The sequence below is a fragment of the Pleurodeles waltl genome, chromosome 11 (assembly GCF_031143425.1).
Source record: "Pleurodeles waltl isolate 20211129_DDA chromosome 11, aPleWal1.hap1.20221129, whole genome shotgun sequence".
Classification (NCBI taxonomy): Eukaryota; Metazoa; Chordata; class Amphibia; order Caudata; family Salamandridae; genus Pleurodeles; species Pleurodeles waltl.
In genome coordinates, this window is record NC_090450.1 from 423,463,011 (window position 1) to 423,490,949 (window position 27,939).

Genomic DNA, 27,939 nt, shown 5'->3' on the forward strand with positions numbered 1-27,939 from the left:
ACACATTAAGTAAGTAAGTAAGGACAAGACTGAGGTCCCACTGAGGCATGATAAATGGAGTTGGAGCAAATAAATGGGTGACACCTTCAAGGAATCGATTGACAATAGGAGACTTAAAGAGGATGGGCTGATAAGGTAACCTAAGAAAGGCCAAAATAACCAATAAATACCCCTGAAGGGTGCACAAAGCAGAGCCCTGCTTGGCTAAAGAAAGAATTAACAAAAGAAACCCAGAAAGAGGAGCGCGGGGGAGGAAATCTACAGGTTTGTTGGTACACCATGCCACAAATTTATGCCAATGACAAGCGTATACCGTTTTGGTGGAGGGACGCCTGGCTGCCAAGACTTCGGGTGAAAGGTCAAAAGCAGTCAACTGCCACTGCTCAATCTCATCTCCACCCATGATGGTGGAGATTAGAGAGGTTTGGGTGAAGAACTGTCCCCTGCTGCTGCGACAGAAGATCCTCCGGAGAGGCAGTCTGAGTGGAGGATCAGTGGCCATGCTCCATAGGTCTCGATGCCATTCTCTCCTTGCCCAGTCCAGAGCCACCAACATAACATGGGCCCGGTCGTTCCTGATCTTCTTCAGAACCCTAGGCAGAAGTGGTATAGGTGGAAAGGCGTAAAGGAGGCCGGAGTTCCACTCGAGATGAAAAGTGTCTCCGAGAGAGTGCTGCCTTGAAAACTCCAATGCGCAAAACAGCTGACATTGCGTGTTCTCTGCGGAGGCGAACAGATCTAACCAAGGCTCTCCACTCAGAGAGCCTGCCAGATGGTGACCACCAGGGTAATACAGGATGTTCAGTCCATGGCCAGAGGCGCAGTGCCTCCTGACAGAGTCCAGGACCCTACTCCGCCCTGCTTGTTGCAGTACTGTATGAAGCTGGCTCTGTATATACTATATCAAAGTGAGATATAGTATGCAAAGAGTCCAGGGGTTCCCCAGAGGCAATAATAGATAATACTAATGCTCTATTTGTGGTAGTGTGGTCGAGAAGTTAGCCTTATCAGAGGGTAGTGTTTATCATTTGTTGTGCGCACACAAGCAATAGAAGAAACACACACTCAATGACTTAACACCAGACCAATAGGTTTTTATATAGAAAAATATTCTTTTGTTACTTTATTACTAGAAACACAAGATTCGGTTCAGAAATAATTACTGTTGCAGGTAAGTAGTCAACACAGATATCAATGTAACTGTTTCACTTTAGCAAAGAAAACTGTTTTTAAGTAATATAGGAAGTTGGCTCTGTATATACTATTTCAAAGTAAGAAATGGTGTGCACAGAGTCCAAGGGTTCCCCTTAGAGGTAAGATAGTGGCAAAATTAGATAATTCTAATACTCTATTTTGTGGTCGAGCAGTACGCTTATCAGAGGGTAGTGTTAAGCATTTGTTGTACACACACAGGCAATAAATGAGGAACACACACTCAAAGACTTAACTCCAGGCCAATAGTTTTAATATAGAAAAATATGTTTTCTTAGTTTATTTTAAGAACCACAGGTTCAAGATTTGAAGTAAACACATAAAATGCAAGGTACTTCACACAGGTAAGTTAGGAACTTTGAATAAAAGCAATATCATATACAGTCTTTGTTAAAATGGCAATAAGCTATTTTCAAAGTGGACACAGTTAAAAAAATCAACAGTTCCTGGGGCAGGTAAGTAAAGGTTAGGTTGGGAGGTAAGTAAGACACTTACAAGTCTCAGTTCCTGGGCATAAGCAACCCACCATTGGGGGTTCAAGGCAACCCCAAAGTTACCACACCAGCAGCTCAGGGCCGGTCAGGTGCAGACGTCAAAGAGGTGCCCAAAGCACATAGGCTTCAATGGAGAACAGGGGTGCCCTGGTTCCAGTCTGCCAGCAGGTAAGTACCCACGTCCTCGGGGGTCATACCAGGGGGGCTTTGTAGGGCACTGGGGGGGGGACACAAGCAGGCACAGAAAGTACACCCTCAGCGGCATTGGGTGGTCGGGTGCAGAGTGCACGCAGGCGTCGGGTTTCAGATAGGAAGTAATGGGGAGACCCAGGGGTCTCTTCAACGATGCAGGCAGGCACGGGGGGGCTCCTCGGGGTAGCCACCACCTGGGCTAGGCAGAGGATCGCCTGGGGGTCGCTCCTGCACTGGAGTTCGGTTCCTTCAGGTCCTGGGGGCTGCGGGTGCAGTGTTGGTTCCAGGAGTCGGGTCCCTTGTTACAGGCAGTCGCGGTCAGGGGGAGCCTCTGGATTTCCTCTGCAGGCGTCGCTGTAGGGGCTCGGGGGGAGGGGGGGGTGGGGGGTCGTCTTTGGCTACTCACAAGGCTTGCAGTCGCTAGAGGGGCCTCCCTGAGGTGTTGGTTTTCCGCAGGTCGAGCTGGGGGCGTCGGGTGCAGAGTGGAAAGTCTCACGCTTCCGGCAGGAAACGTGAAGTCTTTAAAGTTGTTTCTTTGTTGCAAGAAAGTTGCAGGTTGTTGAACAGGGCCGCTGTTCACAGGAGTTTCTTGGTCCTTGGTTGCAGGGCAGTCCTCTGAGGCTTCAGAGGTTGCTGGTCCCTGTTGGATGTGTCGCTGTTGCAGTTTTCTTCGAAGTTAGGAGGCAGGCCGTTAGGGCTGGGGCCAAGCAGTTGTCATCTCCATCTTCACTGCAGGGCTTCAGGTCAGCAGTCCTCCTTCTTGTTAAGGTTGCAGGAATCTAGTTTCCTAGGTTCTGGGGAGCCCCTAAATACTGTATTTAGGGGTGTGTTTAGGTCTGGGAGGGCAGTAGCCAGTGTCTACTGTCCTTGAGGGTGGCTACACCCTCTTTGTGCCTCCTCCCTGTAGGGAGGGGGCACATCCCTAATCCTATTGGGGGAATCCTCCATCCACAAGATGGAGGATTTCTAAAAGTAAGAGTCACCTCAGCTCAGGACACCTTACGGGCTGTCCTGACTGGTGGGTGACTCCTCCTTGTTTTCCTAATGATCTCCTCCAGCCTTGCCGCCAAAAGTGGGGGCAGTGGCCGGACGGGCATCTCCACTAGCTGGGATGCCCTGTGGCGCTGTAACAAAGGGGGTGAGCCTTTGAGGCTCACCGCCAGGTGTTATAGTTCCTGCAGGGGGAGGTGAGCAGCACCTCCACCCAGTACAGGCTGTGTTCCTGGCCACTGAGTGACAAAGGCACTCTCCCCATGTGGCCAGCAACATGTCTGGTGTGTGGCAGGCTGGCAGAAACTAGTCAGCCTACACTGGAAGTAAGGTATGTTTTCAGGGGGCATCTCTAAGATGCCCTCTGGGTGTATGTTACAATAAATTGCACACTGGCATCAGTGTGCATTTATTGTGCTGAGACGTTTGATACCAAATTTCCGTGTTTCCAGTGTAGCCATTATGGTGCTGTGGAGTTCGTGCATGACAGACTCCCAGACCATATACTCTTATGGCTACCCTGCACTTACAATGTCTAAGGTTTTGCTTAGACACTGTAGGGGCACAGTGCTCATGCACATATGCCCTCACCTGTGGTATAGTGGACCCTGCCTTAGGGCTGCAAGGGCTGCTAGAGGGGTGGCTTACCCATGCCACAGGCAGTGTGAGGTTGGCATGGCACTCTGAGGAGAGTGCCATGTCGACTTAGTCATTTTCTCCCAACCAGCACACACAAGCTGTGAAGCAGTGTGCATGTGCCAAGTGAGGGGTCCCTAGGGTGTCATAAGACATGCTGCAGCCCTTAGAAACCTTCCCTGGCATCAGGGGCACCAGTTACAAAGGACTTACCTGACTGCCAGGGTTGTGCCAATTGTGGGAACAAAGGTACAGTTTAGGGAAAGAACACTGGTGCTGGGGCCTGTTTATCAGGGTCCCAGCACACTTTCAAATCATAACAGCATCAGCAAAGGCAAAAAGTCAGGGGGTAACCATGCCAAGGAGGCATTTCCTTGCAACTGGTCACTACAAGTTACCCAGCTACATAACGGCTTCACTGAAGATAGAGATGTTTGGTATCAAACATCTTGTATTGATGAACCCACACTGATGCCAGTGATAGATTTATTAATACATGCACCCAGAGGGCACCTTAGAGGTGCCCCCTGAAAACCTACCAATTACTAGTGTGTTAACTAATTGGTTCTGACCAGTTCAGTCACCTTAGCCACGTTTCTGACCCCTAAGATGAGAGCCAGCACTTTCAGGGTCCAGAGACAAAAGTCTTAACTGGGTAGGGGTGCTCACACTTCCTCAAGGCAGGATGGACATTCCAGGACAGAAAGCTTCTAAGGACTAGTCACCTTTGTAACGCGACCCAGATCTCTCCAAATGGCAGACATGACCAATCCCAATATGTAGGAAGCTGGCTCTGCATATACTATATCAAAATGAGATATAGTGTGCACAGAGTCCAGGGGTTCCCCAAGAGGCTTAACAGAGGCATAAATAGATAATACTATTGTTCTATTTGTGGTAGTGTGGTCGAGCAGTTAGGCTTATCAGAGGATAGTGTGAAGAAATAAGTGAAAACACACACTCAATGACTTAACTCCAAGCCAATAGGTTTTTATATAAAAATATATTCTTTTGTTAATTTATTTCTAGAACCACAAGATTCATTTAGCAGGTAAGTACATTAAATGAAAGGTAGTTTACCCAGTAATACATCGAACTTTGAATGGAATCAACAATGTACACAGTTTTCTTTAAAATGGCAAAAATATATTTTAAAAGTGGACAGTGCAATTTGACAGTTCCTGGGGGAGGTAGGTAAATTATATTTTTTGAGGTAAGTAACAAACCTACAGGTTCAATCTCCTGGGCATAGGTTAGCCCACCATTGGGGGATCAAGATAACCCCAAACACCTAGCACCAGCAACACAGGGCTGGTGAGGTGCAGAGGTCAAACAGGAGCCAAAATAATGTGGGCTCCTATGGAGACAGGGGGTACTCCGGATCCGGTCTGTTTGCAGGTAAGTACCTGCGCTGTCGGAGGGCAGACCAGGGGAGTTTGGAGGAGTACTGGAGTGGCCCCAACTAAGCACAAAAACCACAGCAGCAGCCAGGTGCAGTGTGCCAACAGGGTGTCGGGTTCTCAATAGAACTCTATGGAGGGACCCGGGGGTCAATTAGACATTGCAGACAGGGCACAGAGGGGCCTCTCGGGCAAGCCACCGACTAGGCAAGGGTGAGGGCCACCTGCTGGTCATTGCTGCACCAGTGGTCAGTTTCTCTCAGGCTTGGGGCTGCGGGTGCAGTGCTTCTCCAGGCTTTGGATATCTTCATCCAGGGCAGTCGCGGTCAGGGGGGTCCTTGGGATTCCCCCTGCAGGCTTTGTTGTGGGGGTGCAGAGAGGTCAGCCCAGGGTGGACATGCCATCAAAGTCACCTGGGAATCCTCTCTGGATACATGGTTTCTCTTGACACAGGCCGGGGGCGTCTGGTGCAGAGTAGTTGGACGCACGCTTCTTGAGTGAGGTGAGAGTACCTTTAAAGATGGTTTCTTTGTCTTCTTTTTGGACAGGTCTGCTGTCCACTGGAGTTTCCTGATCCTCGGTGATGCAGGCAGTCCCCTGGAGGCTTTTCAGGGGTCGCTGGTCGTGTAGAATGGGTTGCTTCTTTTCTTGGAGCTTTTCGAAGCAGGAGACGGGCCAGTAGGGCTGGGGCTGAGTCAGTTTTGGTATCCTACTCTTCTCTGCAGGGTTTTCAGCTCAGCAGTCCTCCTTTCTTGAGGTCGTCAGGAATCTGAAGAGATGGGTTCAGGGTTGCCCTTAAATACTAAATTTAGGGGTGTATTAGAGTTAGAGGGCAGTAGCCAATGGCTACTGTCCCTGAAGGTGGCTACACCCTCCTTGTGTCCACTCCCTCTGGAAAGGGGGGCACATCCCAATCCCTACTGGTCCTAATCCTCCAAAGCACGATTGAGGATTTCTCAAGGAGGGGTCACTTCAGCTCTGGACACCTTAGGGGTGGTCCTGGCTGAAGGGGTGACACTTTTTTTTTTCTCATTATCCCTCTGGACTTGCTGCCAAAAGTGGGGGCTCATCCGGGGGGCGGGCATCTCCAGAAGCTGGAGTGCCCTGGGGCACTGTAACACCAGGCTTGAGCCTTGTAGGCTCACCATCATGTGTTACAGTTCCTGCAGGCAGAGGTGTGAAGCACCTCCAGCCAGGATAGGATTTGTATCTGACCACAGAGCGCACAAAGGCACTCACCCCATGTGGTCAAAAACTCGTCTGGAAGTGGCATGCTGGCACAGATCGGTCAGCCTTGCACTAGCAGTTGGGCTAACACACAGGGGGCAGCTATAAGATGCCCTCTGTGTGCATTCTTAAATAAATCCAACAATGGTATCAGTGTGGGTTTATTGTGCGGCGATGTTGGATACTAAACTTCCCAGTATTCAGTGTAGCAATTGTGGCGCTGTGGAGATCGTAATGACAAACTCCCAGATCATAAACTTAGTATGGCTACCCTGCACTTACAATGACTAAGAATATACTTAGACGCTGTAGGGGCATACTGCTCCTGCAGCTATGGGCTTACCTGCGGTATAGTGCACCCTGCCTTAGGGCTGTAAGGCCGGCTAGAGGGGTGACTTACCTATGCCACAGGCAGTGGTTTGTTGGCATTGCATTCTGAAGGGAGTGCCACTAGCAAACAAGCTGCAAAGCAGTGTGCATGTACTGAGTGAGGGGTCCCTGAGGGTGGCACAATACATGCTGCAGCCCCTTAGGGAACTTCCCTGGCCACAGGGTCCTTGGTACCAGTGGCACCTTTTACAAGGGACTTATATGTGTGCCAGGGCTGTGCCAATTGTGGAAACAAATGTACAGTTTTAGGGAAAGAACACTGGTCCTGGGGCCTGGTTAGCAGAGTCCCAGCACACTTCCGATCCAAGGTAACATCAACACTATGCAAAAAGTGGGGTGTGACCATGCCAACAGTGGCATTTTCCTACACCTCTGTCCTAACCCCACTTTTGGCGGCAAGGCAGGCATGAAAATTAGGTAGATTAGGAGGTGTGCCCACACCATGCCAATCCCACCCCTAAGGTAAACAAGTTTAAGTGGACACCACTTTTTTAAATTCGTCCATCTTGGTTTGGAAGAAATTAGGACAGTAGGGTCAGAGTTATGCCCACTTCCCAACAGAAGTGGTCATAGAAAGTGTGGGCGACTCATTGGCTGCCACATGGCACTCCCTGTAATACTCCTAAATTGACTATTAGGTGGCACCCCTGAACTCCGATCCTGACAACCTAACGAGACAAAGGACAACAAAGACACGGATCAGCAAAAGAGAAGCAGCAGCTGACCTGGCACCAACCCTGCCGGCCTGTTTGCATTCCTAGAAGGCCTCAGCACCAGAACACAGCTCGTCCTGCAGCTGAGCCTCCAGAAACCCTCGGAAGACTGGCTATCTTCGAAAAAGACTCAAGTCTCCCGTGAGCAGTGGACCTGCTCCACAACCAACTCCAAAAAAGGACTCTGCAGCCCACCGGGATCGCAAAGACCAGACACAAAGTCACCACAGCACCCGCCGTCCACTAGCCAACATAAAGTGGGTCACCAGTGCCAACAAGGTTCCTCCAGCTCTACAGAGTCTGAGTCAATTGTGGTTTCGCTTCTTCTGGACTTTTGAAGTCAACTACCGCCTCTGCACACAGGCATCCCCCCCCTCCCGCCACCTTTCAAGTGAGATAAATCACGACATCCCTCAACCACCGCACCCGCCATCGCGAGTTGAAGTGGACCTCTGATGTCAACGTCCTACAGGTCTCCTAAGCTCGAGTCCACTGTGGTTTCACCCCTTCTGTACTCCAAAGCGACACCTGCAGCTGCAGCCCCAAATAGCTAGTTCTTCTGGACAAGGAAACCCAAAGTTTGCGACTTACCCGTTGGTCGTCCCCGAGCCAACAACTGTAGTCTAAATACACAGAGACCAATCCCAATTGAAATACATTGGGCACCCAACGTCGCACTACACCTCTGAGTTTGATATCAAACTTCCCAGTATTCAGTGAAGCCATTATGGAACTGTGGAGTTCGTAATACAAACATACTTAATAAGGCCACACCGCGCTTATAGTGTCTAAGAATGGACTTGGACACTGTAGGGGCATATTGCTCCTGCAGCTATGCCCTCACCTGTGGTATAGTGCACCTTAGGGCTGTAAGGCCTGCTAGAGGGGTGACTTACCTATGCCACAGGCAGTAGTTTGTGGGCATGGCACCCTGAGAGGGATGCTGTAGGAAGTTGGCTCTGAATGTACTATTTCAAAGTAAGAAATAGCATGCACAGAGTCCAAGGGTTCCCCTTAGAGGTAAGATAGTGGCAAAAAGTGATCATTCTAATGCTCTATTGTGTGGTAGTGTGGTCGAGCAGTAGGCTTATCAGAGGGTAGTGTTAAGCATTTGTTGTACACACACAGGTAATAAATGAGGAACACACAGTCAAAGACTTACTCCAGGCCAATAGGTTTTTATATAGAAAAATATATTTTCTTAGTTTATTTTAAGAACCACAGGTTCAAGATTTACAAACAATACTTTAAATGAAAGGTATTTCACTCAGGTATATTAGGAACTTTGATCATCATCACAATAGCATGTACAGTATTGGCAAAAATGGCAATAAGCTATTTTAAAATTGGACAGTGCAAAATTCCACAGTTTCTGGGGGAGGTAAGTATTGGTTAGTTTTGCAGGTAAGTAAAGCACGTCAACACAGGTTCAAAGTTGGGTCCAAAAGTAGCCCGCTGTTGGGGGGTTCAGGGCAACCCAAAGTTACCACACCAGCAGCTCAGGGCCGGTCAGGTGCAGAGGTCAAAGTGGTGCCCAAAACGCATAGGCTCCAATGGAGATAGGGGTGCCCCGGTTCCAGTCTGCCAGCAGGTAGGTACCCGCGACTTCGGAGGGGGCAGACCAGGGGGGTTTTGAAGGTACACCCTCAGCGGCACAGGGGCGGCCAGGTGCAGAGTGCAAACAGGCGTCGGGTTTGCAATAGGTTTCAATGGGAGACCCGGGGGTCTCTTCAGCGATGCAGGCAGGCAAAGGGGGGGCTCCTCGGGGTAGCCACCACCTGGGCTAGGAAGAGCGCCGCCTGGGGGTCGCTCCTGCACTGGAGGTTGGATCCTTCAGGTCCTGGGGGCTGCGGGTGCAGTGGGTTTACCAGGCGTCGGGTTCTTTGAAGCAGGCTGTCGCGGTCATGGGGAGCCTCTGGATTCCCTCTGCAGGCGTCGCTGTGGGGGCTCAGAGGGGTCAACTCTGGCTACTCATGGGCTTCCCAGTCGCCGGGGAGTCCTCCCTGTAGTGTTGGTTTTCCGCAGGTCAAGCTGGGCGCGTCGGGTGCAGAGTGGAAAGTCTCACGCTTCCGGCGGGAAACGTGTGGTTTTTAAAAGTTGTTTCTTTGTTGCAAGTTTCAGTCTTTGTGGAACAGGGCCGCTGTCCTCCGGAGTTTCTTGGTCCTTTTAGATGCAGAGTAGTCCTCTGAGGCTTCAGAGGTCGCTGGACCCTGGGGGACGCGTCGCTGTTGCAGTTTTTCTTGAAGTGGGGAGACAGGCCTGTAGGGCTGGGGCCAAAGCAGTTGTTGTCTCAGTCTTCTCTGCAGGGCTTCAGGTCAGCAGTCCTTCTTCGTCTTCAGGAATATATCTTCCTTGGTTCTGGGGGGCCCTAAATACTCAATTTAGGGGTGTGTTTAGGTCTGGGAGGTTAGTAGCCAATGGCTACTAGCCCTGAGGGTGGCTACACCCTCTTTGTGCCTCCTCCCGGTGGGGAGTCACATCCCTAATCCTATTGGGGGATTCCTCCATCTGCAAGATGGAGGATTTCTAAAAGTCAGAGTCACCCCAGCTCAGGACACCTTAGGGGTTGTCCTGACTGGCCAGTGATGGCTCCTTGTTTTTCTCATTATCTCCTCCGGCCTTGCCGCAATAAGTGGGGCCGTGGCTGGAGGGGGCGGGCATCTCCACAAGCTGGGATGCCCTGTGGCGATGTAACAAAGGGGGTGTGCCTTTGAGGCTCACCGCCAGGTGTTACAGTTCCTGCAGGGGGAAGTGAGAAGCACCTCCACCCAGTACAGGCTTTGTTCCTGGCCACAGAGTGACAAAGGCACTCTCCCCATGTGGCCAGCAACATGTCTGGTGTGTGGCAGGCTGGTAAAACTAGTCAGCCCACACTGGAAGTCGGGTATGTTTTCAGGGGGCATCTCTAAGATGCCCTCTGGGTGTGTTGCACAATAAAACGTACACTGGCATCAGTGTGCGTTTATTGTGCTGAGAAGTTTGATACCAAACTTCCCAGTTTTCAGTGTAGCCATTATGGTGCTGTGGAGTTTGTGTTTGACAGACTCCCAGACCATATACTCTTATGGCTACCCTGCACTTACAATGTCTAAGGTTTTGCTTAGATACTGTAGGGGCATAGTGCTCATGCACCTATGCCCTCACCTATGGTATAGGGCACCCTGCCTTAGGGCTGTAAGGCCTGCTAGAGGGGTGACTTATCTATGCCATAGGCAGTGTGAGGTTGCCATGGCACCCTGAGGGGAGTGCCATGTCGACTTAGTCATTTTCTCCCCACCAGCACACACAAGCTGGCAAGCAGTGTGTCTGTGCTGAGTGAGGAGTCCCCAGGGTGGCATAAGACATGCTGCAGCCCTTAGAGACCTTCCCTGGCATCAGGGCCCTTGGTACCAGGGGTACCAGTTACAAGGGACTTACCTGGATGCCAGGGTGTGCCAATTGTGTAAACAAAGGTACAGGTTAGGGAAAGAACACTGGTGCTGGGGCCTGGTTAGCAGGCCTCAGCACACTTTCAAATCATAACTTGGCATCAGCAAAGGCAAAAAGTCAGGGGGTAACCATGCCAAGGGGCATTTCCTTACAGATGCCATGTTGACTGCCTTTTTCTCCCCACCAGCACACACAAGCTGCATAGGCAGTGTACATGTGCTTGAGGGTGGGGTCCCATATGGTGGCATAATACATGCTGCAGCCCTTGGGGACCTTTCCTGGCCACAAGGCCCTTGGTACCATGGGTACCTTTAACAAGGGACTTAACTGTGTGCTAGAGGTGTGCCAATTGTGGAAACAATGGCACAGATTTTGGGAAAGAAAAATGGTGCTGGGGCCTTGTTAGCAGGATCCCAGCACACTTTTAATCAAAGTTGGCATCAACACTAGGCAAAAAGTGGGGGGGTTATCATGCCAACTGTGGCACTTTCCTACACAATGGATCCCAGCATTTGCCAAGACTTGTTGGTGGTCCAGCTGAGCACTGACCCCTCTGCAATTTGATGACCAGCATGGGACAGCTTGTGAACGACTCCTGGGATCTTTCTGCATCGCCTGGACTCCACAGCTGCATTTCTTCGATCACAGTTCCAAAAGGAAAGCAACTCCAAGAAGGGTGGCCATTGCCCTCCTGCACAGCCTAGGCACCTCCGGGTGGGTCTGGATTCTGTCTGCTCTTTGCTTAGGTCTGCTTCTTCAGAAATCCACACCTGGGTTCCACCGACCTGGTTCACTGGTCACAACAGCAGCTAGACAACCAAGGTCCCCACTGACATCAACAGGAAGTTCCGACACAACTTCACCCTTATGCACCTGAGCTCCCTTGTGTAGTTACCCCAATGTTCTCGGTATCCATGGGTGGGGGCACTATCCAATCTCTCTTGTCCCAACAGGTTACCTCTGGGTCCTCTGGGAAGGATCCTAAATCCACAGAAATTTTAACCACAACTTCCCCATGTTATCCTATGGTCACTTACCCGGGGTGCCTGGGTAATCTTATCTACTTACCGTGGGTGTTCCTATTCTTCCCCAGTCCTAAGGGTCCTGGGGTGGTAGTTTGTGTTGCATTCCATTTACTTTGACCTCCCCCTACTCCCCCAAAAAAGGCACATTATTATATGCTTGTACATACCCTTTTCTAAGTATCTTTTTCTATGATTATACCTTCATTTAGGAAACATACCAAAGTTAGTTCTACTGTTTGTTACAATAAATATAGAATTATTCTAACTCTATTGTGGTTCTTTCCTGTGTGTACATCACTGAGTGACCTCTATGTTATTTGCAACTGCTTTACACCCTCCTGGAAAAGCCTAAGCTACTCTCCACAGCTACCCCTCCGAGAGCTCTGGTTATCTAGAACCTCCTACACCATCACTAAGGGTTACCTGGACTCAGTACAGGGTGCCTCACCTGTAGGTATACACTATATACTGAGCCAGCCTTCTACATTGAAGAACTCTGAAACCACAGTGTTGATGTTTGCAAGTTGAAAGTATTTATGCTTGAAAACGTACTTACCTTCCAACGTAGTTGAATTCAAAGTATATTTAAAATTAAGTGTTATTTTCTTAAATTGGTCTCTAATTTATTCTTTGAGTGTGTGTCTCAACAAATGCTTTGCACTACCCTCTGATAAGCGTAACTGGTCACCCACACTACCACAAAATAGAGCATTAGTTCTATCTACTTTTGCCTCTGCAAACAAACTGGGGATCCACAGGACTATCTGCCCCGTGTACTTCATTGTATTGCACCATTTAGAGAGCCAGCTTCCTACAGTCGTTCTTCCTGCAGCTGGTTTTCTAAAGTGTCCAGTGACCCTTCTTATTCTTCACCATAACCTAGCCAGAGTAAAGGGGCACAGGATCCGACATAGGAGGCAAAGCTACTGCTGGAGTAGGCGTTAACGCCCATCTGGCTCCTTGTCAGAGTCGGCAATAACAATGGGGATGGCGCTGCTTGGGAGCATGGGTAGCACTGGGAGCATCGGCGAAGGTCGAAGTGGTACAACAGCACCGCTCCAGATTCAGACATGGATCCATGGGTGCGCATTGGAGCCGAGGCAGAAGTCACTGGCAGGGAACCCGAAGGGGCCGTTCTAACTCTGAAGGGCCTAAAGGCGCGCCAGTGGTGTTGGGCTGCCCACAAATGAGGCGCATGGCCTCATAGAACTCTTTCAATTGGGCAGGGGTCGCTTTGGCTCCTGAAAACTCAGAAAGGTGCTGAATCTGCCCTGGGCAAGTTCCACAGGCAGAGGTCTAGAACGAAGATGCCCCCCTCATCTCATCAGCCGACAGACAGAGAGAAGTCTTAAAGTGTTTTGTTGACTTCTTATGCCTTGACTTACCTGATCGTCCAGAGGACTAGGAGTGGGACGACGATGGAGGACTCTGTGACCGCTCCCAGGACCTTCCACCTGACCGGGAACTCGACTTGCACAGGTTCCAGCATCGGGCCGCCATCAGCTTCAAGGACCACTCCCTCAAAGCCTTCGAATGCATGCCACAACACTAGGTGCACAACTTCGGACCGTGTTCGCACTCCAGGCACTAAAGACACATGTGGTGCGGATCCGTCACCAAATCGCAAAATGACAACCTGCAGGGCTTAAACCCAGCCTTCCTCAATGACATCTTGTAGGAAGTTGGCTCTAAATATACTATCTCAAAGTAAGATATAGCGTGCACAGAGTCCAAGGGTTCCCCATAGAGGTAAGATAGCGGCAAAATTAGATAATTCTAATGCTCTATTTTGTGGTAGTGTGGTCGAGCAGTAGGCTTATCAGAGGATAGTGTTAGGTATTTGTTGTACACACAGGCAATAAATGAGCAACACACACTAAAAGACTTAACTCCGGCCCAATAGTTTTTATACAGAAAAATATATTTTCTTAATTTATTTTAGAACCACAAGATTCAAGATTTGAAGTAAATACATAAAATGCAAGGTGCTCCACACAGGTAAGTAAAGAACTTTGAATGAGAGCAATAACATACACAGTTTTAGTTAAAATGGCAATAAGCTATTTTAAAAGTGGACACTGTGCAAAAATCAACAGTTCCTGGGGGAGGTAAGTATTGGTTAGTTTTTCAGGTAAGTAAAGCACAAGTTCAGTTTCCTGGGCATAGGCAGCCCACCGTTGGGGGTTCAAGGCAACACCAAAGTCACTGCACCAGCAACACAGGGCTGGTCAGGTGCAGAGGCCAAAGGAGGGCCCAAAACACTATGGAGAACAGGGGTGCTCCAGTTCCAGTCTGACAACAGATAAGTACCTCCGTCTTCGGAGGGCAGACCAGGTGGGTATTGTAGAGCACAGGAGGGTGGGGAGGAACACAAGTAGGCACACAAAACACACCCTCAGCGGCACAGGGGCGGCCGGGTGCAGTGTGCTTAGCAGGTGTGGGTTTACAATAGGAATCAATGGAGGGATCCGGGGGGTCACTCTAGCGGTGCAGGCAGGGCACAGGGGGGCTTCTCGGGCCAGCCACCGACTGGGCTAGACAGAGGGTTGCCTGATGGTCACTCCTGCACTGTTCCTTCTGGTCCTGGGGGCTGCGGGTGCAGTGCTTGGTCCAGGCATCGGGTTCTTTGTTCCTGGCAGTCGGGGTCAGGGGGAGCCTCTGGATCTCCTCTGCATGCGTCGCTGTGAGGGTGCAGGGGGGTCGTCTCAGGTTACTCATGAGGTCGCAGTCGCCTGGGAGACCTCTCTGCAGTGATGGTTCTCTGGAGATCGAGCCTGGGGCGTCGGGGGCAGAGGGTGAAGTCTCACGCTTCCGGCAGGAAGAGTGAGGTCTTTGACAGTTGCTAAAAAGTTTCAAAAATGTTGCTGTAGGTGAACAGTGCTGGTGTTCTTAGGAGTTTCTTGGTCCTTTGGTTCAAGGCAGTCCTCTGAGGCTTCAGAGGTCGCTGATCCCTGTCGGATGCATCGCTGTGTAGGTTCTTTGAGTCTGAAGACAGGACGGTAGGGCTGGGCCCAAGTCAGTTGTAGTCTCCGTCGTCTCTGCAAGGCTTTCATGTCAGCAGTCCTTTAAGGTTGCAGCAATCTGATTTCCTGGGTTCAGGGTCACCCCTAAATACTGAATTATGGGGTGTGTTTAGGTCAGGGAGGCAGTAGCCAATGGCTACTGTCCTGGAGGGTGGCTATACCCTCTTGGTGCCTCCTCCCTGGGGGGAGGGGGGCACATCCCTATTCCTATTGGGGGAATCCTCCAAACTCAAGATGGAGGATTTCTAAAGGCAGGGGACACCTCAGCTCAGGACACCTTAGGGTCTGTCCTGACTGGTGGGTGATTCCTCCTTGTTTTTCTCATTAACATCTCCGGCCTTGCCGCCAAAAGTGGGGGCAGTGGCCGGAGGCGCAGGCATCTCCACTAGCTGAGATGCCCTAGGGTGCTGTAACAAAAGGCATGAGCCTTTGAGGCTCACCGCCAGGTGTTACAGTTCCTGCAGGGGGAGGTGAGAAGGACCTCCACCCAGTGCAGGCTTCGTTTCTGTCCTCAGAGAGCACAAAGGCTCTCACCCCAGGGGGGGGGCAGAAACTCGTCTCAATGGCAGGCTGGCACAGACCAGTCAATCCTGCACTGAAGGGTATAGTAAAATACAGGCGGTATCTTCTAAGATGCCCTCTGTGTGCATTTTGTAATAAATCCAACACTGGCATCAGTGTGGGTTTATTATTCTGAGAAGTTTGATACCAAACTTCCCACTTTTTAGTGTAGCCATTATGGAGCTGTGGAGTTCGTTTTTGACAAACTCCCAGACCATATACTTAATATGGCCACACTGTACTTACAATGTCTAAGAATAGACTTAGACACTGTAGGGGCATATTGCTCATGCAGCTATGACCTCACCTGTGGTATAGTGCACCCTGCCTTAGAACTGTAAGACCTGCTAGAGGGGTGATTTACCTATGCCGCAGGCAGCATTTTGTGTGCATGGCATCCTGAGGGGGATGTCATGTCGACTTTGCCTTTTTCTCCCCACCAACACACAATCTGCAATGGCAGTGTGCATGTGTTAGGTGAGGGGTCCCTTAGGTTGGCACAACACATGCTGCAGCCCCTAGGACCTTCCCTGGTCACAGGGCCCTTGGTGCCACTGGTACCTTTTACAAGGGACTTATCTGTATGCCAGGGATGTGCCAATGGTGGAACAATGGTACATTTTTAAGTGAAAGAACACTGGTGCTGGTGCCTGGTTAGCAGGGTCCCAGCACACTTCTCAGTCACGTCAGCATCAATATCAGGCAAAAAGTGGGGGTAACTGCAACAGGGAGCCATTTTCGTACACATCCTCAATGCACCTGGAGTAGAAAACTCAATAACATTTTTTAAAAAAAAACAACTCTTCAACAAACGTCCAAAAGAGGCCAGTCAAAAAGTGACTAAGGGGGAGCTCTCTTCGGATCGGCACTAGCTGACTCAGAAAGAAAAGAAGTGATGTCAGCGCACCGGGGTGGTGCCTATATAGTACCTGCAATGTCATATCCGGTGCAGATGACGACGCATGCAAAACCGATAGATGCCACCAAACCGCATGTGGGGGTATTGCTCAGAAAATTCTCCTGATCAAGCAGACACCCGGGGAAGATTCTAAGGTAAGGAATCTGCAACTAGCGGTCTCTATCAGATCTTTATTTTACAAGTAAATTGTGCAATTTCAGAAGGACTAGTGTGCTATGGTATAGTTTTGGCATAATGTCCCAGATACCGATTTATGCAAAGAACTTCAGAATAAAGATGCTGCCCAAGAACAATTTTGCATGTGCATAAGCAAACAGTCCCATCTGATCACTGTACCCACTAATGTAACACTTGCTCAGATCCTCATCTCCTAAATAAAGTATTCTGGGATATTCTAGCACTCTTTCAAGAAAAAAGCATAGGTAGTTGCTTTCTGTTTGTTACTTACCTCATCTTTAGAGTCTGGAACTGTTGCATAAGAACAGCTAACTGTTGCTGCTGCTGTGAAGAAAGGGCTGTCTTCTGCTGCTCTGCCAACAGCTGGGCGTAACGCTGCCTACAGGGAGAGAAATCCTGTCAATTAAGTCAACAATCAGATCTAACTTCACACAGACTAAATATCAGCTTTTAATTATGTTTCAACCAAGCCAGACGGAGGAAAACTGCACAGACCAAAAAAGTCTCTCTGTTACGTCATCTAATACATTTCCACATTCATGCTAAAATAGCAGGCTTCTCCAGCCATCAACCTACTAAGCTTACTTCTAATTTTTAAATATCCAGTAACTGTTCATATAATCAGTCACTATAGTTTGTCTACATAGTGGCATGCTGCCACTATGACCAATTCTAGACCCTAAATATTGGTTTATCACCTCACAACTAAAACTGAACCCCTTGTTCATTCAAAAACTCACAATCACATAAAACGTAAGTATAGAAATAACTTTCTATTTAAAATAAAGTTCCTATCCATAAAATACCTGTAGGAAGTTGGCTCTGTATGTGCTATTTCAAAGTAAGGAATAGCATGCACAGAGTCCAAGGGTTCCCCTTAGAGGTAAAATAGTGGTAAAAATAGATAATACTAATGCTCTATTTTGTGGTAGTGTGGTCGAGCAGTAGGCTTATCCAAGGAGTAGTGTTAAGCATTTGTTGTACATACACATAGACAATAAATGAGGTACACACACTCAGAGACAAATCCAGCCAATAGGTTTTGTATAGAAAAATATCTTTTCTTAGTTTATTTTAAGAACCACAGGTTCAAATTTAACATGTAATATCGTGTTTGAAAGGTATTGCAGGTAAGTACATTAGGAACTTTGAATCATTTCAATTGCATGTATACTTTTCAAGTTATTCACAAATAGCTATTTCAAAAGTGGACACTTAGTGCAATTTTCACAGTTCCTGGGGGAGGTAAGTTTTTGTTAGTTTTACCAGGTAAGTAAGACACTTACAGGGTTCAGTTCTTGGTCCAAGGTAGCCCACCGTTGGAGGTTCAGAGCAACCCCAAAGTTACCACACCAGCAGCTCAGGGCCGGTCAGGTGCAGAGTTCAAAGTGGTGCCCAAAACGCATAGGCTTCAATGGAGAGAAGGGGGTGCCCCGGTTCCAGTCTGCCAGCAGGTAAGTACCTGCGTCTTCGGAGGGCAGACCAGGGGGGTTTTGTAGGGCACCGGGGGTGACACAAGCCCACACAGAAATTTTACCCTCAGCGGCGCGGGGGCGGCCGGGTGCAGTGTTAGAACAAGCGTCGGGTTCGCAATGGAAGTCAATGAGAGATCACGGGATCTCTTCAGCGCTGCAGGCAGGCAAGGGGGGGCTTCCTCGGGGAAACCTCCACTTGGGCAAGGGAGAGGGACTCCTGGGGGTCACTTCTGCAGTGAAAGTCCGGTCCTTCAGGTCCTGGGGGCTGCGGGTGCAGGGTCTTTTCCAGGCGTCGGGACTTAGGTTTCAGAGAGTCGCGGTCAGGGGAAGCCTCGGGATTCCCTCTGCAGGCGGCGCTGTGGGGGCTCAGGGGGGGACAGGTTTTGGTACTCACAGTCGTCGAGTAGTCCGGGGGTCCTCCCTGAGGTGTTGGTTCTCCACCAGCCGAGTCGGGGTCGCCGGGTGCAGTGTTGCAAGTCTCACGCTTCTTGCGGGGAGATTGCAGGGGTCTTTAAAGCTGCTCCTTTGGATAAAGTTGCAGTCTTTTTGGAGCAGGTCCGCTGTCCTCGGGAGTTTCTTGTCGTCGAAGCAGGGCAGTCCTCAGAGGATTCAGAGGTCGCTGGTCCCTTTGGAAGGCGTCGCTGGAGCAGAGTTCTTTGGAAGGCAGGAGACAGGCCGGTGAGTTTCTGGAGCCAAGGCAGTTGTTGTCTTCTGGTCTTCCTCTGCAGGGGTTTTCAGCTAGGCAGTCCTTCTTCTTCTTGTTGCAGGAATCTAATTTCTAGGTTCAGGGAGAGCCCTTAAATACTAAATTTAAGGGTGTGTTTAGGTCTGGGGGGTTAGTAGCCAATGGCTACTAGCCCTGAGGGTGAGTACACCCTCTTTGTGCCTCCTCCCAAGGGGAGGGGGTCACATCCCTAATCCTATTGGGGGAATCCTCCATCTGCAAGATGGAGGATTTCTAAAAGTTAGAGTCACCTCAGCTCAGGACACCTTAGGGGCTGTCCTGACTGGTCAGTGGCTCCTCCTTGTTATTCTCATGATTTTCTCCGGCCTTGCCGCCAAAAGTGGGGGCCGGGGGCGGGCAACTCCACTAGCTGGAGTGTCCTGCGGTGCTGTGACAAAGGGGTGAGCCTTTGAGGCTCACCGCCAGGTGTTACAGCTCCTGCCTGGGGGAGGTGTTAGCATCTCCACCCAGTGCAGGCTTTGTTACTGGCCTCAGAGTGACAAAGGCACTCTCCCCATGAGGCCAGCCACATGTCTCTAGTGTGGCAGGCTTCTGGAACCAGTCAGCCTACACAGATAGTCGGTTAAGTTTCAGGGGGCACCTCTAAGGTGCCCTCTGGGGTGTATTTTGCAATAAAATGTACACTGGCATCAGTGTGCATTTATTGTGCTGAGAAGTTTGATACCAAACTTCCCAGTTTTCAGTGTAGCCATTATGGTGCTGTGGAGTTCGTGTAAAACAGACTCCCAGACCATATACTCTTATGGCTACCCTGCACTTACAATGTCTAAGGTTTTGCTTAGACACTGTAGGGGTACAGTGCTCATGCACTGGTACCCTCACCTATGGTATAGTGCACCCTGCCTTGGGGCTGTAAGGCCTGCTAGAGGGGTGTCTTACCTATACTGCATAGGCAGTGAGAGGCTGGCATGGCACCCTGAGGGGAGTGCCATGTCGACTTACTCATTTTGTTCTCACTAGCACACACAGGCTTGTAAGCAGTGTGTCTGTGCTGAGTGAGGGGTCTCTAGGGTGGCATAATACATGCTGCAGCCCTTAGAGACCTTCCCTGGCATCAGGGCCCTTGGTACCAGAGGTACCAGTTACAAGGGACTTATCTGGATGCCAGGGTGTGCCAATTGTGGAATCAAAAGTACAGGTTAGGGAAAGAACACTGGTGCTGGGGCCTGGTTAGCAGGCCTCAGCACACTTTCAATTCAAAACATAGCATCAGCAAAGGCAAAAAGTCAGGGGGTAACCATGCCAAGGAGGCATTTCCTTACACAACCCCCCCCCCCCCCCCCCCAAACGAAAGAGGATGAGACTAACCTTTCCCAAGAGAGTCTTCATTTTCTAAGTGGAAGAACCTGGAAAGGCCATCTGCATTGGCATGGGCAGTCCCAGGTCTGTGTTCCACTATAAAGTCCATTCCCTGTAGGGAGATGGACCACCTCAACAGTTTTGGATTTTCACCTTTCATTTGCATCAGCCATTTGAGAGGTCTGTGGTCAGTTTGAACTAGGAAGTGAGTCCCAAAGAGGTATGGTCTCAGCTTCTTCAGGGACCAAACCACAGCAAAGGCCTCCCTCTCAATGGCACTCCAACGCTGCTCCCTGGGGAGTAACCTCCTGCTAATGAAAGCAACAGGCTGGTCAAGGCCATCATCATTTGTTTGGGACAAAACTGCCCCTATCCCATGTTCAGAGGCATCTGTCTGCACAATGAACTGCTTAGAATAATCTGGAGCTTTTAGAACTGGTGCTGAGCACATTGCTTGTTTCAGGGTGTCAAAGGCCTGTTGGCATTCCACAGTCCAGTTCACTTTCTTGGGCATTTTCTTGGAGGTGAGTTCAGTGAGGGCTGTCACAATGGATCCATATCCCTTCACAAACCTCCTGTAATACCCAGTCAAGCCAAGGAATGCCCTGACTTGAGTCTGGGTTTTTGGAGCTACCCAGTCCAGAATAGTCTGGATCTTGGGTTGGAGTGGCTGAACTTGGCCTCCACCTACAAGGTGGCCCAAGTAAACCACAGTTCCCTGCCCTATCTGGCATTTGGATGCCTTGATAGAGAGGCCTGCAGATTGCAGAGCCTTCAAAACCTTCTTCAGGTGGACCAGGTGATCCTGCCAGGTGGAGCTAAAGACAGCAATATCATCAAGAAAGCTGTGATAAAGGACTCCAAACCAGCAAGGACTTGATTCACCAACCTTTGGAAGGTGGCAGGGGCATTTTTTAAACCAAAGGGCATAACAGTAAACTGATAATGCCCATCAGGTGTGTAGAATGCTGTTTTCTCTTTTGCTCCAGGTGCCATTTTTATTTGCCAGTACCCTGCTGTCAAGTCAAAAGGTACTTAAGAATTTGGCAGCACCTAATTTGTCTATGAGCTCATCAGCTCTAGGAATTGGATGGGCGTCTGTCTTGGTGACAGAGTTGAGCCCCCTGTAGTCCACACAAAACCTCATCTCTTTCTTTCCATCTTTGGTGTGAGGTTTGGGGACTAAGACCACTGGGCTAGCCCAGGGGCTGTCAGAGCGCTCAATTACTCCCAATTCCAGCATCTTGTGGACTTCCACCTTGATGCTTTCCTTAACATGGTCAGACTGTCTAAAAAATTTGTTTTTGACAGGCATGCTGTCTCCTGTGTCCACATCATGGGTACACAGGTGTGTCTGACCAGGGGTTAAGGAGAAGAGTTCAGGAAACTGTTGTAGGACTCTCCTACAATCAGCTTGCTGTTGGCCAGAGAGGGTGTCTGAGTAGATCACTCCATCTACTGTGCCATCTTTTGGGTCTGATGACAGAAGATCAGGGAGAGGTTCACTCTCTGCCTCCTGATCCTCATCTGTTACCATCAACAGATTTACATCAGCCCTGTCATGGAAGAGCTTAATGCGGTTCACATGGATCACCCTCTTGGGGCTCCTGCTTGTGCCCAGGTCCACCAGGTAGGTGACCTGACTCTTCCTTTCTAGCACTGGGTAAGGGCCACTCCATTTGTCCTGAAGTGCCCTGGGAGCCACAGGCTCCAGAACCCAGACTTTCTGCCCTGGTTGGAACTCAACCATTGCAGCCTTTTGGTCATACCAAAACTTCTGGAGCTGTTGGCTGGCCTCAAGGTTTTTGCTTGCCTTTTCCATGTACTCTGCCATTCTAGAGCGAAGGCCAAGTACATAGTCCACTATGTCCTGTTTAGGCTCATGAAGAGGTCTCTCCCAGCCTTCTTTAACAAGAGCAAGTGGTCCCCTTACAGGGTGGCCAAACAGAAGTTCAAAGGGTGAGAATCCTACTCCCTTCTGTGGCACCTCTCTGTAAGCGAAAAGCAGACATGGCAAGAGGACATCCCATCTCCTTTTGAGCTTTTCTGGGAGCCCCATGATCATGCCTTTTAATGTCTTGTTGAATCTCTCAACTAAGCCATTAGTTTGTGGATGGTATGGTGTAGTGAATTTGTAAGTCACCCCACACTAATTCCACATGTGTTTTAGGTATGCTGACATGAAGTTGGTACCTCTGTCAGACACCACCTCCTTAGGGAAACCCACTCTGGTAAAGATACCAATGAGGGCCTTGGCTACTGCAGGGGCAGTAGTCGACCTAAGGGGAATAGCTTCAGGATACCTAGTAGCATGATCCACTACTACTAGGATATACATATTTCCTGAGGCTGTGGGAGGTTCTAGTGGACCAACTATGTCCACACCCACTCTTTCAAAGGGGACCCCCACCACTGGAAGTGGAATGAGGGGGCCTTTGGATGCCCACCTGTCTTACCACTGGCTTGACAGGTGGGGCAGGAGAGGCAAAACTCCTTAACCTTGTGGGACATATTGGGCCAGTAGAAGTGGTTGACTAACCTCTCCCACGTCTTGGTTTGTCCCAAATGCCCAGCAAGGGGAATATCATGGGCTAAGGTCAGAATAAACTCTCTGAACGACTGAGGCACTACCACTCTCCTAGTGGCACCAGGTTTGGGGTCTCTGGCCTCAGTGTACAGGAGTCCATCTTCCCAATAGACCCTATGGGTTCCATTTTTCTTGCCCTTGGACTCTTCAGCAGCTTGCTGTCTAAGGCCTTCAAGAGAGGGACAGGTTTCTTGTCCCTTACACAGCTCCTCCCTTGAGGGTCCCCCTGGGCCTAAGAGCTCAACCTGATAAGGTTCAAGCTCCAAAGGCTCAGTTCCCTCAGAGGGCAGAACTTCTTCCTGAGAAGAGAGGTTCTCTTTTTCTGACTGTGTTGCAGTTGGTTTCCCAACTGACTTTCCTTTTCTCTTGGTAGGCTGGGCCTTTCTTCCAGACTCCAGCTCTACTTTTTCACCCTGTGCCTTGCACTGTGCTCTTGTTTTTACACACACCAGTTCAGGGATACCCAGCATGGCTGCATGGGTTTTTAGTTCTACCTCAGCCCATGCTGAGGACTCCAGGTCATTTCCAAGCAGACAGTCTACTGGGATGTTTGAGGAGACCACCACCTGTTTCAGGCCATTGACCCCTCCCCATTCTAAAGTTACCATTGCCATGGGATGTGCTTTAGTCTGATTGTCAGCGTTGGTGACTGTATAGGTTTTTCCAGTCAGGTATTGGCCAGGGGAAACCAGTTTCTCTGTCACCATGGTGACACTGGCACCTGTATCCCTCAGGCCCTCTACACTTGTCCCATTAATAAAGAGCTGCTGCCTGTATTTTTGCATGTTAGGCAGCCAGGCAGCTAGTGTGGCTAAATCCACCCCACCCTCAGAGACTAGAGTAGCTTCAGTGTGGACCCTGATTTGCTCTGGGCACACTGTTGATCCCACTTGGAGATTAGCCATTCCAGTGTTACCTGGATTGGAGTTTGGAGTGGAACTTTTCTTGGGACAGGCCTTGTCTCCAGTTTGGTGTCCAGACTGACTACAGTTTCGACACCAGGCCTTTTTGGGATCAAAGTTTTTACCCTTGTACCCAGGATTGTTTTGTGAAGAGGCTCTGGGCCCACCCTCCTGTGCAGGTTTGTGGGGGCCTGTAGAAGACTCTTTACTATTTTTATTTTTGGTTGTCTCACCACCCTTCCCCTGGGGAGGTTTTGTGACCCCTTTCTTTTGGTCACCCCCTGTGGAGGTTTTGGACACCCTAGTCTTGACCCAATGGTCCGCCTTCTTTCCCAATTCTTGGGGAGAAATTGGTCCTAGGTCCACCAGATGCTGATGTAGTTTGTCATTGAAACAATTACTTAACAGGTGTTCTTTCACAAATAAATTGTACAGCCCATCATAATTACTTACACCACTGCCTTGAATCCAACCATCTAGTGTTTTTACTGAGTAGTCTACAAAGTCAACCCAGGTCTGGCTCGAGGATTTTTGAGCCCCCCTGAATCTAATCCTATACTCCTCAGTGGAGAATCCAAAGCCCTCAATCAGGGTACCCTTCATAAGGTCATAAGATTCTGCATCTTTTCCAGAGAGTGTGAGGAGTCCATCCCTACACTTTCCTGTGAACATTTCCCAAAGGAGAGCACCCCAGTGAGATTTGTTCACTTTTCTGGTTACACAAGCCCTCTCAAAAGCTGTGAACCATTTGGTGATGTCATCACCATCTTCATATTTAGTTACAATCCCTTTGGGGATTTTCAACATGTCAGGAGAATCTCTGACCCTAGTTATGTTGCTGCCACCATTGATGGGTCCTAGGCCCATCTCTTGTCTTTCCCTTTCTATGGCTAGGATCTGTCTTTCCAAAGCCAATCTTTTGGCCATCCTGGCTAACTGGATGTCCTCTTCACTGGAGTTATCCTCAGTGATTTCAGAGTTGTTGGTCCCTCCTGTGAGGGAACCAGCATCTCTGACTATTATTTGTGGAGTCAGGGCTTGAGAAGCCCTGTTCTCCCTAAGTAGGACTGGAGGGGGGGAATTTCCCTCCAAGTCACTATCTTCATCCTCTGTGTTGCCATCCTCAGAGGGGTTGGCTTTTTCAAACTCTGCCAAAAGCTCCTGGAGCTGTACTTTGGTAGGTTTGGAGCCCATTGCTATTTTCTTTAGTTTACAGAGTGACCTTAGCTCTCTCATCTGTAGATGGAGGTAAGGTGTGGTGTCGAGTTCCACCACATTCACATCTGTGCTAGACATTATGCTTCTAAAAGTTGGAATACTTTTTAAGAAACTAAACTGGTTCTAGAATCTAATTCAAACTTTTAACAAACTTTTAAACTCTAAAAGAAATGCTAAACAGGATCTAACACAAGGCCCTAGCAGGTCTTTTAAGAATTTAGAAAACTTTTCAAATTGCAAAAATCAATTTCTAATGACAATTTTGGAATTTGTCGTGTGATCAGGTATTGGCTGAGTAGTCCAGCAAATGCAAAGTCTTGTATCCCACCGCTGCCACCAATGTAGGAAGTTGGCTCTGTATGTGCTATTTCAAAGTAAGGAATAGCATGCACAGAGTCCAAGGGTTCCCCTTAGAGGTAAAATAGTGGTAAAAATAGATAATACTAATGCTCTATTTTGTGGTAGTGTGGTCGAGCAGTAGGCTTATCCAAGGAGTAGTATTAAGCATTTGTTGTACATACACATAGACAATAAATGAGGTACACACACTCAGAGACAAATCCAGCCAATAGGTTTTGTATAGAAAAATATCTTTTCTTAGTTTATTTTAAGAACCACAGGTTCAAATTTAACATGTAATATCTTGTTTGAAAGGTATTGCAGGTACGTACATTAGGAACTTTGAATCATTTCAATTGCATGTATACTTTTCAAGTTATTCACAAATAGCTATTTCAAAAGTGGACACTTAGTGCAATTTTCACAGTTCCTGGGGGAGGTAAGTTTTTGTTAGTTTTACCAGGTAAGTAAGACACTTACAGGGTTCAGTTCTTGGTCCAAGGTAGCCCACCGTTGGAGGTTCAGAGCAACCCCAAAGTTACCACACCAGCAGCTCAGGGCCGGTCAGGTGCCGAGTTCAAAGTGGTGCCCAAAACGCATAGGCTTCAATGGAGAGAAGGGGGTGCCCCGGTTCCAGTCTGCCAGCAGGTAAGTACCCGCGTCTTCGGAGGGCAGACCAGGGGGGTTTTGTAGGGCACCGGGGGTGACACAAGCCCACACAGAAATTTTACCCTCAGCGGCGCGGGGGCGGCCGGGTGCAGTGTTAGAACAAGCGTCGGGTTCGCAATGGAAGTCAATGAGAGATCACGGGATCTCTTCAGCGCTGCAGGCAGGCAAGGGGGGGCTTCCTCGGGGAAACCTCCACTTGGGCAAGGGAGAGGGACTCCTGGGGGTCACTTCTGCAGTGAAAGTCCGGTCCTTCAGGTCCTGGGGGCTGCGGGTGCAGGGTCTTTTCCAGGCATCGGGACTTAGGTTTCAGAGAGTCGCGGTCAGGGGAAGCCTCGGGATTCCCTCTGCAGGCGGCGCTGTGGGGGCTCAGGGGGGACAGGTTTTGGTACTCACAGTCGTCGAGTAGTCCGGGGGTCCTCCCTGAGGTGTTGGTTCTCCACCAGCCGAGTCGGGGTCGCCGGGTGCAGTGTTGCAAGTCTCACGCTTCTTGCGGGGAGATTGCAGAGGTCTTTAAAGCTGCTCCTTTGGATAAAGTTGCAGTCTTTTTGGAGCAGGTCCGCTGTCCTCGGGAGTTTCTTGTCGTCGTCGAAGCAGGGCAGTCCTCAGAGGATTCAGAGGTCGCTGGTCCCTTTGGAAGGCGTCGCTGGAGCAGAGTTCTTTGGAAGGCAGGAGACAGGCCGGTGAGTTTCTGGAGCCAAGGCAGTTGTTGTCTTCTGGTCTTCCTCTGCAGGGGTTTTCAGCTAGGCAGTCCTTCTTTTTGTTGCAGGAATCTAATTTCTAGGTTCAGGGAGAGCCCTTAAATACTAAATTTAAGGGCGTGTTTAGGTCTGGGGGGTTAGTAGCCAATGGCTACTAGCCCTGAGGGTGAGTACACCCTCTTTGTGCCTCCTCCCAAGGGGAGGGGGTCACATTCCTATCCCTATTGGGGGAATCCTCCATCTGCAAGATGGAGGATTTCTAAAAGTTAGAGTCACCTCAGCTCAGGACACCTTAGGGGCTGTCCTGACTGGTCAGTGGCTCCTCCTTGTTATTCTCATTATTTTCTCCGGCCTTGCCGCCAAAAGTGGGGGCCGGGGCCGGAGGGGGTGGGCAACTCCACTAGCTGGAGTGTCCTGCGGTGTAGTGACAAAGGGTTTGAGCCTTTGAGGCTCACCGCCAGGTGTTACAGCTCCTGCCTGGGGGAGGTGTTAGCATCTCCACCCAGTGCAGGCTTTGTTACTGGCCTCAGAGTGACAAAGGCACTCTCCCCATGAGGCCAGCCACATGTCTCTAGTGTGGCAGGCTGCTGGAACCAGTCAGCCTACACAGATAGTCGGTTAAGTTTCAGGGGGCACCTCTAAGGTGCCCTCTGGGGTGTATTTTGCAATAAAATGTACACTGGCATCAGTGTGCATTTATTGTGCTGAGAAGTTTGATACCAAACTTCCCAGTTTTCAGTGTAGCCATTATGGTGCTGTGGAGTTCGTGTAAAACAGACTCCCAGACCATATACTCTTATGGCTACCCTGCACTTACAATGTCTAAGGTTTTGCTTAGACACCTTAGGGGTACAGTGCTCATGCACTGGTACCCTCACCTATGGTATAGTGCACCCTGCCTTGGGGCTGTAAGGCCTGCTAGAGGGGTGTCTTACCTATACTGCATAGGCAGTGAGAGGCTGGCATGGCACCCTGAGGGGAGTGCCATGTCGACTTACTCATTTTGTTCTCACTAGCACACACAGGCTTGTAAGCAGTGTGTCTGTGCTGAGTGAGTGGTCTCTAGGGTGGCATAATACATGCTGCAGCCCTTAGAGACCTTCCCTGGCATCAGGGCCCTTGGTACCAGAGGTACCAGTTACAAGGGACTTATCTGGATGCCAGGGTGTGCCAATTGTGGAATCAAAAGTACAGGTTAGGGAAAGAACACTGGTGCTGGGGCCTGGTTAGCAGGCCTCAGCACACTTTCAATTCAAAACATAGCATCAGCAAAGGCAAAAAGTCAGGGGGTAACCATGCCAAGGAGGCATTTCCTTACAATACCCAACACAACCAACATCTTTGAAACTATCATCTCATTCAACAAACCAGTTGATCAAACTTAACTGTAATACCACAAGAACTCAAATCCACTAACCTACATCTAATTTACCAATCTCAAAACTATCACCTTGCTACTCAAACCCACAGCAGCAATGGACTTGCCCCGATATTCTGAATGTTAATGTTGTGACATCTTTCACACCTACTCAGTTCTATTTATGGAATGTCTGTACTCTTAGGCAATGTGCTGAAATTATGTTAATTTCTGCTTACATTTACATGCAAGTCTGGGATGA

General features: G+C 49.5%; 1 protein-coding gene across 3 annotated transcripts in view; it reads right to left on the bottom strand.

Moving 5' to 3' along the window:
• GIGYF2 (GRB10 interacting GYF protein 2) overlaps positions 1-27,939 on the bottom strand; it is a 1,376,329-nt gene that overhangs the window by 459,245 nt on the left and 889,145 nt on the right. For all 3 annotated transcript variants that reach the window (XM_069213782.1, XM_069213784.1, XM_069213783.1), the window contains exon 17: positions 16,660-16,767. In XM_069213782.1, the coding sequence (XP_069069883.1) occupies positions 16,660-16,767 (108 nt within the window). The remainder of the gene's footprint in view (positions 1-16,659; positions 16,768-27,939) is intronic.